Raw genomic sequence first — 15,130 nt, forward strand, 5'->3', positions numbered from 1 at the left:
AAAGTTTCAATTTTTATTTATTTGCTTGATATTTTTCATACATAGTGATTTCATAAATCATTTAATAAATAAAAATAAATATATAACCTTTAACAGATAAAATAACCTCTACAAGAACTAAATAAAATTACAATATGTAAACAAGTGTATCTAGAACATATTTAAAGACTAGAGAAAGGCTGGTTCTAAAATACAACAAAATAAGGTTGGTTTTATGCTCAAAAACATAAGTGTACAATATTATAAGATGTAACTCTATATGAATAACTGAAAAATGAAATATAAAATTGAAAGGCACAATTGCATGTTAAACATGTTAATGCAGTTCTTTCATTACATTCCTAAATAAACTAAGAAGTTTCCATTGAGTTTCCATTGACAATGTAAAGTAATGGGAAAGAACCAAATGATAACAACAACAATCTATATGAAGGAATTATGTTGAGTTTCTACCTATTCCAAAGAAGATTGAGAATCATATGATACCGGTAGGTAGAAATGAAAAGTCACTGGATTGCTTTGTGGAACATCAAATAACATACAACTTCTTATCAAGAAATCCTATGGACTTTTGTTCCGTTCCTGAGTAAAATTATTAGCTTTATGCAGATCATTTTGTGACAGGGAGACAAAAACTCAACATGAATGTCTTTTGACCTGAAATGTTAGGGACATGATATCTACATTTTGTACTGTTGTAAAAGTGATAGGTTTTCTTTTTAAAAACAACTGACAGACAAAAGTTTAATGTCTTGTGGATTATAAGCCAGTGAAACTAGGTCTTATCTTTATCAAATACTTCATAAATAGACCCTTTTATAAGTCAAATCAAGTACATAACATATAACCAGTGAAAACTTCAACAGTTAACAAATAATCTAAATGCGTCGGTTTTAAATTGCAATTTTCCCCACTTAATATTATGGTTAAATGTGTGACATTATTTTTAAAAAGCCTATCTGACAATGAGAAGCGAGTAAATAGGTTTCTCTATATCATTAAGCAATATTAGTGCTATAATGTCTCTGAAATTAACCAATTCTATAAGTGAATTTCATGTATTGTTGAAAAATCGATCTAACTAAAAGAGTTATTTTCCATAATCAACAAATTACCTCCTTTTTGAGCTAAGAATTTACAGTAAATATCATTTTTATAAACAGATAGTCAAAATTTTGGAACAACCATAAAATCAAATAATTTTTTTTTCAGTGGTCAACCATATCTATTTTATAATATCAGATTTATTAGAATTAAAATAATTAACCAGCCAGCTGATATCATGATTGCAAGTTATATTTAGTACATTGTAAAGCATATAAAATATTGTATACCTCATCCCTTTTAATAAGATCAATATAAAAAAAAGTTAATTGTTTATCACAGCATTGTAATTTTAATTCACTTTGAAGTTCAATTAATCCAATGATGATCTACCAATCAGATCCACTAGTTTTGATGGAATGTTAATGGCTGCCATCTAAGAATGGGGGATAACTCTTGTCATAATCCCATTTCTGCCATGAAGATGAATAATAACACAACTATAACTACCAGTCCAATAAGTAATAACACTATACTGTATGATCCTGTAATTAAAACAAAGAAATTTACTGTAACTTGCAAGAGAATAAATTTAGTAATAAATCTTGCATAATCTATAATGAGACTAACATACCTTGTTTAAAAAGATTTAAAGCCATTCACTATACATATATTAGTATTATCTTAACATGTCTTTCCAACACTGCTCTGATTCAGAACAAAAGGATTGAAGAAGTTTTGGGATGCTTGTTTTAATGATTTGTGTGACTGGGTTGCTGTCTCATTAATATTTATCCTACATCTCCACTTATTTATTTTTATTCAGAGATATTTCAAATATTCAATACCATAGAAACGCACCACTAATATAAGGATTGTATTTAAATTACACTACCACAACAGTATATGCTAGTGCATTATTCTGTTAGGACAACCTGTGTGGTCTGAATGAATCCATATCCTTGAATTCTTTACAAAATCAAAATATATAGTTTAAACACATTTTATTGTTCAAAATGACAAAAGGATCAGTTTGAACACTAAAATATGTTTAAACTATATATTTTGTATTTGTAAAGAATTCAAGGATATGGATTCATACAAAATATAGAAACATTATCAAGAGATCAACAGTTGTTGAACAAACATAAATAAAAAGTTATATGTTTTAATGTATTTTAACAAACTCTGGAAGGAATGTTTTTAATGCTATAATACTAACCTCGTTTGGCAACTTGATGAACACGAATGGTATTGTCAGCTGATATACTGAGTAATGTGAAATCTTTATCTCCCGTCACTGCCTCTGTGGCTTTAGAACTTGGTAAAAAATCTAAACCTGTCACAAATATATTATGTGCCTCACTGACACTATATAATTTCTGAAATTAAAAAGGACACTATGAGAATACAAGATAACTTAAGGTGAAGAAATGTAAATAAAGACACAATCCAATGATTTATTTATTTTTTTTTTATATATGTATACCTATATTTAAATTGAACATTGAATTGACTTACAAAATGATACATTGGGCCATTTCAGTTAATATCTGATAATGGGGGATGGATGGTCCTTTCTGGGGGGTGTAAAATTTATACATCTTAGGGGTGAAATTTTGGGTTTTTGCATCTGACAGGTACACTTTTATGCAACAATTTCTGAGGGATCTTGCAACAGTTAATACTTAAATATAATTACATCTTAGGGGTTACAAAAAATAACTATTTCATATCTTAGGGGTGCTTTGGAATGTAGACAGTTTCGTATTATGCATTACCTGGTATTGGATTTAGAATTCTGATGGGTACAATCCTTGCAGTAAAATTTCTGATAGGTCAATTTTTCCCATGAAAGCCCATCCACCCAATATGAACAGAAACTCTACATCTGATAGGTCTTAATTTATAGATCTGATAGGTAGTTTTTCATCATGTTTTTTTCTGATAGGTATTAACAAAAATCTCCCCATCCATCCCCATCTGTCAAAAATTAACTGGAATGGTCCATTTACCACCAAATACTTTTAAGCATATTGAAGTTTGTAAGTTGATTATCTCCCCTTTTACATGTTAGACTGAGATTATATTTTTCATGCACATTAGGAAGCATTCTACATCTATGTGAAGTCAAACAATATTGTCAAGCTGTTACAGTAAGGAAAACTTGCATTTACAAGACACTTTACAGATAGCCAGGGAGATTGATATATATAGATTCTACCACTGCATCGAGTGTAATACGATGTTTATCCACTCGAGAGAGTTAAATTTTCAAATTTTAAACGCAAGCCCGAGCGTTTTAAATATTTAAAATTTAACTGTCAAGAGTGAATAAATATCGTATTACACAAGATTTGGTGGTGGAATCTGTTCCTCTAATGATTTTCTAACATTATGCAGGCAAACTTATTCCTAGTTTTCCAATCTGTCAAAAGATGTGTTTTTCTATGTGAAGTCATCAGGCATGGTCGTCTTTTTTTATGCCGTCACAATATGAATTTCAGAGGACAGCAAGAAAATTTGGCGTCATCATCGAATTTTAACTTATGAAATACTGAGATCAAATGAACCACACTTTGATTAAATTATTTTTTTATACAATGGGTGCAAAAAGGGATAAATTGACGAAGAATTAGAGAAATACACTTTATCAACTATTTGCTGTGGTTTAAATATGTAATTTTATTTCACAAAATAAAGCTTGACAGCATTCAAATTTGTAAATTTCTTTCAAATATATTTGCATAGCCCATGTAAATGTTTGAAATTTGAGGTTGGTGATTTGTCCCAAAGTTACTGCCTTGATTTTAAAATAAAAACCTTTTTGTTTCATAATTCTATATTTTTTTTGTCAACATTTTTGATATCATGGCCATGGCTGTAAATGTTATTGTGGTCAACTTAATGAGAATGTTTGTTTACCTGTAAACTAAAAGAGATAAAGACAGCCACACTTCCTGAGATTGTACCTACAGCAGCATAAGTCCCATCATCACTACAATAAAAACAACCATATTAAGGTTATTCACTTAATACATTTGTCATATGTAGTAGCTTTGTTGACCGGTTTTTTTCTAAAGTCAGTATTAACACTGAAATTAAGAACATCATTTGAAAACTTTCTATTGTGCTATTACTGACATGCCAGATTATTGTAAATGTGCAAATTATTTGTTTTCAAGTTGTTAAATTCCTAGTTGACTTGAAACAATATCAAATTTTTAGACTATTTTCATATTACCGTCTTAGGACTTCATATTTTTCAGTAGGTCAACATCTCTATGGTAGGATATATGGGACTAGGTCAAATAAGAGCAACTTTTAAACTAGGTAAATTCAAGCTAAAAATCTTTAGAATTTTGGGGGAAATTCACTGTTTTATGTTTTCTGTACACAAAATTTTTGAAAAACAGAAAATTTCCCTCCAAATTGCACCAATAATTTTATATTTTATTTTGGTTACTATTACTTAACTGAGTACCAGTATGTCCTACAACAAAGTAGGTGACTTGTCAAAAAGTTATACCATCTGGAGTAAAAAGTGGGAATACGTTAATTTGTATCTTGCAGTATTAATATTTGATGGTTTTATTGGCTTCTGGGATTTGAAACAATTAACCAAAGAGCCAATGAAGTTAAACATTTTACCAAGTTTGTCAATAATTTACCTGATAGCCAATGCTGACAGCACCTCCATTCCAGTACTGACCATTCGTTTAACTGTAAATTTTTTACTATCCCACATAGCGAGGTAACAAGGTGCTGGATTCTGTGATCTTTTTACAGGTATACTAATTGTGTACAAATTATAATGTTCTTTGCTTCCCTCTATTAAACCATATCTAAAATATATTTGGTAAACTTAATGTTCTGTTTGAAACAATTTTAAGATGAAGATCTCAGGAAAAGGTTTAATAACATACAATTCTGTGAAAGTACTTTATTAATATATTCCAATATTATTGAAACATCATACAGTTGAAGGCTTTTAAGTTTGTAGTCACAGCTTTTATGCATTACAAGTCTAAGTAAAAAGATATCCTGTTCAGTCGTAAATATCATGTATTTGGATTAAACACAAATTTGATTTCACGTAATTTTGAAGATATAAGTAATCTTTACATAATAAATCTCTCCCCCTATAATACCTAATTAAGACTAGTAACTACTGGTAAAAATATTAAAAACTTTCATTCTTTTTAACATCTATTCTATTTTATTAAATATAAAATGACAAATAAGTTAGGTACATAAGTATCTTTTTAAGCAGCTTAATATCAATAAACAACATGAAATTTAAAGATATTTTCTCTTTTACTTATTAACAAAGTCTATCTATCAGGTTCAAGATATCAATGTCTTGTTAATTTTTCCAAACTTACTTGCATGCTCTATGCCGATACTGATCACTTAATGGCCATTTGAGTTCACAGTCTTTACTCCCCTCTTTAGCATTCCATACACAGGCACAGTGGTCTCTAGAAACTGTTACTATCTATCAAATAAAAGTAGCTTTAAACCACATATTTAACATAAAAATTTGATTGGCTCTTAAATGCAATAAATGGATAAGATGATTACTTTTAGGCCATCATAATTATGTATAATCAAATGAACTTATTTTTTCTGAAAAACAAAATTGTTTTTATTGTAAACTCTAGTGACACATCTTTGCCGAAAAACAGATTTTTTCTATTGTAAACATGAATGAAAAGTGCTGAAAGTGAAAATAAATTAGAAAAAGCCCCCCACTTGCATTTAACTTTATCAAGGGACATAACTCAAGAACGGTTAAAGTGACACTTCCCAAATTCTAATTTGATCTGAGTTTTGTGGTAATAAGCATTGTGTATAATTTTCATAACATTTAGTTGAGGCAAACTAAAGTAAGAGAATTTTTGAGGGGTACACGATGTATTCAGGGATTGAACTTAAGCCTTTGGCAATTGTAGCCCACATATATACAAGAAAGCAGAAATTTAAGTAGCCCAACCCAAATTTTCGAGGACATTGGCGAATAGGCCCCGGCTTAATTCAAACCCTGTGTACAATGGGAAGGACAAGGGTAAAACTTCATAAAATGCTATAAAAATAGCCCTGACAAGGTTCTATGAGAATAAGAAGCAAAGAAAAATTATTACAAAAAATAGTGTCTCCCTTTATTGAGATATAAGGAAAATAAATACACATCACTTACCTTATCATTTGCAGGACTGATGGCTACATCATCAATATCTCCTTTGTGTGCATGGACTTCAAATATCTTACTCAGTTCAGGGTACTGTAATAATATATACAACCTTTGATCTATCTGTGATTATCATTGTTTAATAAATATCCTATGGTAAAATTGGTACATCGATACAAAATTCAGATCTTAAAAACAAATTTACATATTTAAACCCTTATTCTCAATTAAACCAAAAGAGTAGGGGATATTATCGCACTTAACAAAACCAAAGGAAATATCACAGCAAAGGTTCACACCTGATTTGAATAAAATTCTTTGTAAATATGTTAATCCTGCTTATCTGTGTGTTGAAAAAAGACACTGCTTGGTAACATCAACAGATTAACAAACTTTAAAAAGTCAAACAAATCAAACATAACTTTTATCATATTCAGTGTATGAAAAGAAATACATAAACTGAATGATGCCCAGTTATGATAAAGGTATATCAGTATACACTATGCCGCATATTTTGTTTTATTTCAAACTTTAGCATTTTCAAGACATTCCATACCTTCCAAACACGAAGAAACCCATCAGCACCACCTGTTGCTAAAAATTTCTGATCCATACTAAATTGTACAGTTTTCTGAAAACTTCCATCTTCATTAAAGTCGGTTTCAAAACTGTCTAATTCTTCAATGTCAAAGTTAATTTGTTTAGTTCCATTTTCTTCAGCGCCATCATTAGATTTTCTTTTCCGAACTGTGTCATCTGTTTTACCTATCATAATGAAAAGATTACAGAATTCAGTTTTTTTTCCTTTCTTAAAACAAGAGACTGATGAAATATATAATGTATGTTTATGATGTGAACGAAAGATGATTCATGGGTATTTATGTAAGAGTCAAATAGTTATATAAAATGTATATGTCAAGCCTCAAATCTGTGTCCTTTTCCCAGATCTTTGCATGTAAAGTTGTAGCTATTACTTGACAAAAAATTCAACAGGGAATGACTTGTTAAAAATGACACAGATGTGTGACTCCTATAATGCAATATGAGATGGGACGCAGATATGGGGAAAGAACACTGAGTTCATGAGGCTGAAGGTAAATTCAAGACTTGCATATGTACGACAATAACACAGCAACCCAACAGTGTAAATAAGAAAAATACATCTGAAAGTCAACATTCAGTTCATACCTAATTCCTTTTCACTTACTATTGCTTATTCAGAAACTCTTCTAACTTCTTAACAAGAAATATCTCTTCATGCATGTGACAGAAGCGTAGTGTTCTCCTAACCACACATTTCCATTAAATTTTTTCTTTAAAGTCATAAGAAACCAGTGACCGGTGAAAAATAATGTTCTTCCAATTCTTAAACCAATGCATACAAACATCATAAACTTAGTCTTCTGTGCTCGAATTTATCATTTTTTTCCTGTAAATTTCGTATAATCGTCAATTTTTTTTTTCAGTCGGTCAGTGTTGTGAAAATATGGCAGGTAATTAAAGTTCGTGTTTTGAAGCCGAAGTTTAACGATTGTCACCTGTTTGTCAACAATTGACGAAAAATAAACAAAAAAGCATGGAATTTGAGCACGTGTCTAACATGTGAATTCAGATAATAGTTTATTTTAGGGACATCCATGCGTATTGTGGTCACCAGATTTTTACGAGATGGGTCACACTGAGGTCACCTTGCATACGGAAAATATATCAGGGGGAATTGCTTGCTGGAAGGAAGCAATTCAAATAAAGTCAACTTCTTCTAAATATGAATAAATTAAAGAATTTTCTTCAGAAAAAAGTATATGTACATAAGTTTTACAATGAAAACTATCCATTGAGTTATAAAAAACATATGCATTATTTTTTTTTGATTTGAGGTTTCTTATGACTTTAAATAATGCCAAAAAAGTTTTAATAGATATTATCTCAAACTTTTATTATATATCTGAAAAAGAGATGAAATGTCAGTTAACTGTACCTATTTGCAGGGCTCACACTACTTCAGAATTATAGGGAGAAGTGACTTCTCTTTTTGAAACTGATAGGGAGAAGTGGTGAGATTTGAAAGAGAAGTGGTCATTCATGCGGTGCGTTACAATGTTTGGATTTTACTGTAGTATAAACGGTCAATTGTAAATAATGTTCTTTTTATATTGTTCATTTTTTATCTGAGCATTCAATTAAAGTAACATTTCAAATCCAAATATCAAGCACTAAAAAAAAATTTTTTTTAAAAAGGTAAAGAAATTATAAAATAGCAATTACAATTTAATTAAAAACTAGCTTGTGTTTGAAATTCAGTGTTTCTCATCAAAAGATATATAAAGGTAAGCTGGGCCATAATTTATTGACATTAGTGTTATAGTCTAAGAGTTAAGCAACTTTACAATAGTTTACAACAATCCATTTAAATTATAGGGAATGATATACACCAATCAATGATGAGTTTATTTAGATGTAACCAAAATCTTTTAATGCGTGTGGAATGCGTAATTTTCCCTTTTGGGATCAATATTCTTCTGTCAGCTGTTCCATCCGTGCGTCCGTAGTAATTTTTGTAAAAATACGGATTCCAGTCATAGCTAGTCCGTTTCCGATCCGTAGTTTAGAAATCGGTCAATGGCGGACGATTGCAAGAAAATTTACAAAAATAAACGATGTTTGACAAGTTATTTGGAAAGGATCATGACGTTTTTAATGCAATAAATGGATTGAGAATTTACTGGAGGCAACTGTTATCACGTTTAAATGAAGTAACAAACTTATTTTGAAGCCGAAAGTTAGGTTGATGTACGTTTTTGAGTAACAAGCACCGGAACTTTCGGAAGTGCACGAAGTGATAAAAAGTTGTATTTTTATTGAATAACTTGCTACACACTGCAAAAACAATGCTTCGTCCTCTTTTCATAAGATAATGAATCGATTATGTCTGAATTTCTTTAATTATCAATAAAAAGTTAAGGTTTCATCAACTTGGTAAAAATTGAAAATGTCCGATGACGGAAGCGACTGAAAGCGAGTATCATAAACAACAGGGCTACTTGTCTTCGCTTTTGGGGGTCGGGGAAAGCGAAGTGAGGCCGGGAAAGGGACTTCTTCGCCCAAGTCGCCTGGTAGCGTGAGCCCTGATTTGATGTACCATGTAAGTCAGTCATCCAGTAAACATAATTGGAATAAGGTTCCTGGATTTTAAGCATGTCTTATCTACCTTCTGTTTGTAACAACATATTTAAACAACATACTAGCCATATTTGTTGAAAATGATACTAATAAAAATATCATACAATGTGTTTTCACTTGTTACTATAAATATTACCAAAGATGACATGAAGACTTACACACCTGAGTTTTTCTTGGGAGAAACAACTTTATATTTTAATGAGTATGTGTGACACTTTTCATCTAATCCTGCTGCTAATATGTGTTTTCTACCATCATAGTGACAACATCCGTTCATAACAGCTTTAGTTCCTGTGTCATGTCTACCTATACTGCTGGCTATCAACTTATTGTCTGTCTGTTTTACTTCATATACCTCCTACAACAAATAAATGTAATAATACATTAGTCATTCATGTATCAGGGGTCAAGAAATGGTCCAATTTGTCAGCCACGACTGATTTGAAATTTAAATGATTTATTAATTGATTGTAAGCGATGAACAAAACTTTCAGCACTATCAGGTATATCATTGCGGTCAGTTTTCATTGATGGAGGAGCAGGAGTGTCCAGAGCATCCCAATGAATTTTGACTGGAATTAACAATGCCAATCAACTAAGATTGAAGTCAAACGCACTGCACCTGCCACATACATTTGTATTATAAATCGCAATAACAGAGAATCCAGCATCAAAACTAAAGTTAAAAGTTTAATTAAGTAACATCACAACAGCTTGACGTTACAATTATAATATCATTGTTACATTTGTAATAAGTCAGGTCCTAACCCAAAATAGAGTTCTGGCAATTTGAGATCAACATTACAATAACTTTTTTGTTATTCAATATTGTTCCATTTCAACATAATCCTTGCCAGTGCCTTTGAATGAATCCTTGTCAAATTAGTGAACTATTATCTATATATTGATTATATCAAATATTAATATATGCCAAATTAATACACCAAATCGCTATGTATTCCATTCTGGATAAGTTCTAAAATTACACAACTTTTCATCCAGTTGAAGCTATCTGGGTTCCTGTTTAAACAATTCACCATGCATGATACTTTTTAATGAGACCTGTTTAAACTAACGTAAATACTTCAAACAAAATATTTTTTTACTTAAATGCTAGATGATCCCTTTCTTAAGTTTTTCCTCCCTCAGCTCACTACTAATGACCTCTATTTTCTGCGGCCTGACCCAAACAGGAAGTTGTATAAATGACTGTTTTTCTAGGATTGGACTAAATAGCGATAAGCCTCATAAGGTGTATTATAACCAACTTTATATGCATAATTGACTTTACATAGGTGCTGGTTTGACCAGATGCCAATTTAACCAGGTGTTGATTTGACTTTTACCTTAAATAAGGAAATGACCAGGTACTGTTTGACTTGTACCCCTTTGAATAATAACATTTACCATAGATGTAACCATAAAGAAAAAATAGAATTCCTGATGCAATATATACACCTTTAAGCTTATCACTATTTGTCAGCCATTACTGGATATACCTGTAAGATCGTTGTGGGGCTCATATGGAAGGATCCTATCCTTTTTAGCCCACCATATTTTGGTACACTTTCAAAAACTGATACAATCATCAATCCTGCATGATTTGGTGCATTATTTCACACAATTAAAAGTTATATATAAAACTATTTGTGTCCTCATCAATTTCCTAACTGATACATGACTGACTCCCAATGACGGTCTATACTAATTTTAAAGGCTTCCACAGTTTTAGATGAAATAACTTCAACTGGTAGGTTATTCCAATCATTAATAATACGTTGTGAGAAATGTCTTAATCGAAAAGAAGTGTTACATCTAGGTTTTGCTAATTTCCAATTATGCCCACGGGTATTAGTACTGATGACAGTAAAAAATCTTTCATAAGATATATCTTCGATTCCTTTTAATATTTTGAACGCTTGTATCATATCACCTCTTCGCCTTCTGTGAGTTAGGGAGGGTAGTTTAAGTACTTTTAATCTGTCTTCATAGCTTAAATGTCGTATATCAGGAATTAATTTAGTTGCTCTCATCTGCACTTTTTCTACAGCATTAATATCTTTCTTTAAATGCGGATACCATATTGTATTTCCATATTCCACATGTGGTCGTACCAACGCAACGTATAGTCTTAAAAATGTATATTGATCTTTAAAGTTAAAAGTTCTGTTAATCAGCCCAAGTATACTATTGGCTTTATTTATTTTACTTGATATATGTTGCGAAAATTTAAGATCATTTTGAAAAATAATTCCAAGATCCTTTTCTTGTTCATCTTTAGTAATATCAATATTGTTCATAGCATAAACATTTTCAGGATTATTTCTTCCATAGTGGATTTGTTTACATTTGTTCACATTAAATTTCATGTCCCATAACTTGGACCAATTGTAGAGTGCATCTAGATCATTCTGTAAGACATCAGATTTAGAAGTAGGTGCATAAATTTTTGTATCGTCTGCGAAAATTTTTACTATAGACTTCACAACATCTGGTAAATCATTTATGAATATAATAAAAAGAACAGGTCCTAGTACACTGCCTTGGGGCACTCCACTTATTACATTTTGACATTCAGATTTTTCCCCTTTCACCGCAACTTGTTGTCGACGTTCAGTTAAAAAGTCAGTTATTCATTCTAATATAGATCCACGAATACCGTATGAATACAGTTTCTTTAATAATCTTTTATGTGGCACTTTATCAAAAGCTTTGGCAAAATCAAGATATAATGTGTCCCAGGATATATTATTATCCATATATAATGACCAGTCTTCCATGACATCAAGTAATTGTAATATACATGATCTTCCAGAGCGAAAGCCAAACTGTGAGTCTGATAACAAATTATTTGTTATTAAATGATTAATTATTTCTTTCTGTATAACCTTTTCCAAAGTTTTGCAAACAATTGAAGTTAGACTGACCGGTCTGTAATTTCCTGCATCCAGTTTACTACCTTTATTCTTAAAAAGTGGGGTAACTCTAGCATCTTTCCATTCTTTTGGAATTTTTCCAGTGTCAATGGACTTTTGAAATATCAAAGTCAAAGGTTTTGAAAATGTATTTGCCATGCTCTTTACTATTAACAGATGAATATTATCTGGACCCATAGACTTGCTTCCATTTAATAAAAGTAGATATTTTTCAACTGTGTCTTCATTGATCACAAAGTGTTCTAATGATGATTCAAAATTTCTCTCTTCAATATTAGGTATATTATTTGGATTTTCAGCAGTAAATACACTGGTAAAAAAGTCATTTAATACAGTCGCTTTTTCCTTGTCGGAAGTAGTTAAGTTCCCATTTGGTTTCATAAGGTTTGATACTGCTGATTTTGATTTCACTTTACTTTTGACATATGTCCAAAAATGTTTCGGCTCAGTTTTAGCCTTTGATGCCACTAACTTCTCATATTCCTTTTTTGCTTTTCGAACGTTCTCATTAGCCCTGTTTCTAGCAACTTTGTAAAAATCAAAATCTACTGTTCGTCTAGTAGCCAAGTATATCACACAGGTTACTGTAAAATTTTGATGTCATAAAACAAAACATCTGATGCCACAATGGAAAAGTGATTGTTGTATGCGTCAAAAGATCAAGCGGCCGTGTCGGCCGGCCAAGTAGGCTAATAGCGATAAGGTGTATTCTATTTTCGTCATGGAAAATGAAAAGTCTCAAATTTTATATCTTTATTTAAAAACTCTAGTATAACACCACAGATAATGAAGTTTACGGGCCACACCTATCGGTTCTGGGATCAATTTTCAGTTTTTGGTAGTTCTTTGGAATCGTGGTAAAAATAAGACTGCAAAAAATAATAATCACATATTAAAGACATTTAAGCTAATTTAACATGTAAATAAACGTACAATTGCATTCACAACTCCAGTTTTTGCAGCACCTCCACCGCCTGCAACTATAAAATGTCTTTCGTCTAACGCATTCACCGTGTATAGTGGAAAATCTGAACGTGCCAACAAGCCACCTTTCCCGTTTGCAGCCATGTTTACAAATTGCATGATTTACCCCGGGCCTAATATTTCCTTATATTTGTAGAAATATATTGATTTCTCAATTTATATTGTGGTAAAACTATTAAATGATACATTTCAATGCTTATATGTGTGATCATAATCGTTTTTTTATTTAAATATAACATATACGTGTAAAGGTATGTGCAGATCATTCCCCACTGGAATCATATAAAATACAGAGAGTAAAAATCAAAATAAAAAGAATAAAACAACGGCCAACATTAAAATCACTGTCGTGTCAAACACTAGCATAGGTAAAATTCGACTTTGTAAACTACACATTATCTGTATATTTTAGAATACGGATAAATTAATATGCATTATAAAATGTTTTACATGAAAGTCTAAGTGTTTTCCATGCTACTTTTAAAAGTAGTTTGCTTTATTTATTTCGTCTGCTTTGCATCATTTACTTATCTAGTTCAAGGATTTGTCTAGTTTAATAGTGATTTACTTTTTTGTGCTTGCTTTTATATATGAACACTATTTCTTATGAAATTTAACTGTGTTACTTTGTATGGCTCATATGTAAACAGTATGTATATATGTCCTATATGTCTTAATATTATGTGTTGTTATTGTTATCTTTTATGTGATACTACTATAAAATCGCCGTCATTTTTAAATTCAAAATGATTTTTTTTATCTTGGGATGATAGTGATCTCAATTCTTGGTCTTTAACTGGGTGATTATAATGCATCAGATATTGAATCTGACGATGACTTCGTATCTGCTGCAAAGACTGCAAAAGAAGCAGCAACCACTAGTACTTGTCAATCGAAACGTCAAGCTATATATGAGTGACCCGAGTGTGACATTACATATTCTTTCGTTTCTGGTATCATTGACCATTTAGGAAAAAGCACAGTCTAATCAAGATAAAAGGTAAGTAATTAGACTCCCATCAGAGACCGAAAAACACAGAAGTAAACTTAAGGAATTCCGAAATCGTACTGCCTAAGACAATGACCAAATTGAAAACCCATACCATAGTGAGCTATAGAAATTAGATGAAGATAGTATATTGTTTGTTTCCAAATCTTGTGTTTAATGGCAACATTTACAACGAAATGCTTTATAATAACAGGAATGTCTGGAACAAAAACAACGATTTTGAATTAAAAATGAAAATCCTTTTTTCAATTTGATCAATGAAAAATATGGTGAAGAATTGTCAAATTTCAATTTCTAAGCCGCTAAATGAGAGCGCCAGTGGCAAATATTTCTCGAATATGGGATTTATTGAAATTTTGATAGAAAAAAATATTATAGTCATTTCTTATAATTTAATTCTAAATTCCATTTTAAACCGTAGAAAACCATGAAAAAACGTTGATGACGTCACGGTCACATGACTAAATTATGTCTATGGGTTCATAACAAAAAATAATAAAAAAATAACGTCAGCCAATCAGAAGATGCGTTACATCCAAAATTAAATTATTTTGTAATATCAAGTTGTTTTCGTTGACAATTTCCAAATATTACCTTGCCTCAACTGAAGAATTATTTCTGGTGAAGTGTATTTCTTGGTTTACCAAATCTAGTTATATACCATTAAGTGTATAGTGCGGTTCCAGGTTTAAAGACACAAGATGTTATATATGAAGAAAGCTTCCAAGTTGCATGACTAAATAAATCAAATATCTAACAAATTATATTTATGTTAACATGTGTGTA

General features: G+C 31.0%; 1 protein-coding gene across 1 annotated transcript; it reads right to left on the reverse strand.

Annotated features, from left to right (window-relative positions):
• Positions 1 to 13,549, reverse strand: LOC134694936 (prolactin regulatory element-binding protein-like). The gene is made up of 9 exons (XM_063556054.1): positions 13,285 to 13,549; positions 9,578 to 9,773; positions 6,792 to 7,000; positions 6,245 to 6,328; positions 5,430 to 5,542; positions 4,716 to 4,889; positions 3,970 to 4,042; positions 2,267 to 2,426; positions 1 to 1,589 (listed from the first exon to the last, which is right to left on the reverse strand). The coding sequence occupies exons 1-9, from the start codon at positions 13,432 to 13,434 to the stop codon at positions 1,504 to 1,506; spliced, it is 1,245 nt and encodes a 414-aa protein (XP_063412124.1). The 5' UTR covers positions 13,435 to 13,549; the 3' UTR covers positions 1 to 1,503.
• Between the last annotated feature and the right edge of the window lie 1,581 nt (positions 13,550 to 15,130).

Source organism: Mytilus trossulus, chromosome 1 (genome assembly GCF_036588685.1).
Source record: "Mytilus trossulus isolate FHL-02 chromosome 1, PNRI_Mtr1.1.1.hap1, whole genome shotgun sequence".
NCBI lineage: Eukaryota > Metazoa > Mollusca > Bivalvia > Mytilida > Mytilidae > Mytilus > Mytilus trossulus.

Bases quoted from the DNA above. Each gene is read 5' to 3' on its own strand.
- LOC134694936 (XM_063556054.1), bottom strand. From the start codon at position 13,434: ATGCAATTTGTAAACATGGCTGCAAACGGGAAAGGTGGCTTGTTGGCA. The intron at 7,001-9,577 runs GTGTGTAAGTCT...TCATTATGATAG, and splicing joins TTCTCCCAAGAAAAACTCAG to GTAAAACAGATGACACAGTT. The intron at 4,043-4,715 runs GTAAATTATTGA...TTTTTATTGTAG, and splicing joins CTGTCAGCATTGGCTATCAG to TGATGATGGGACTTATGCTG.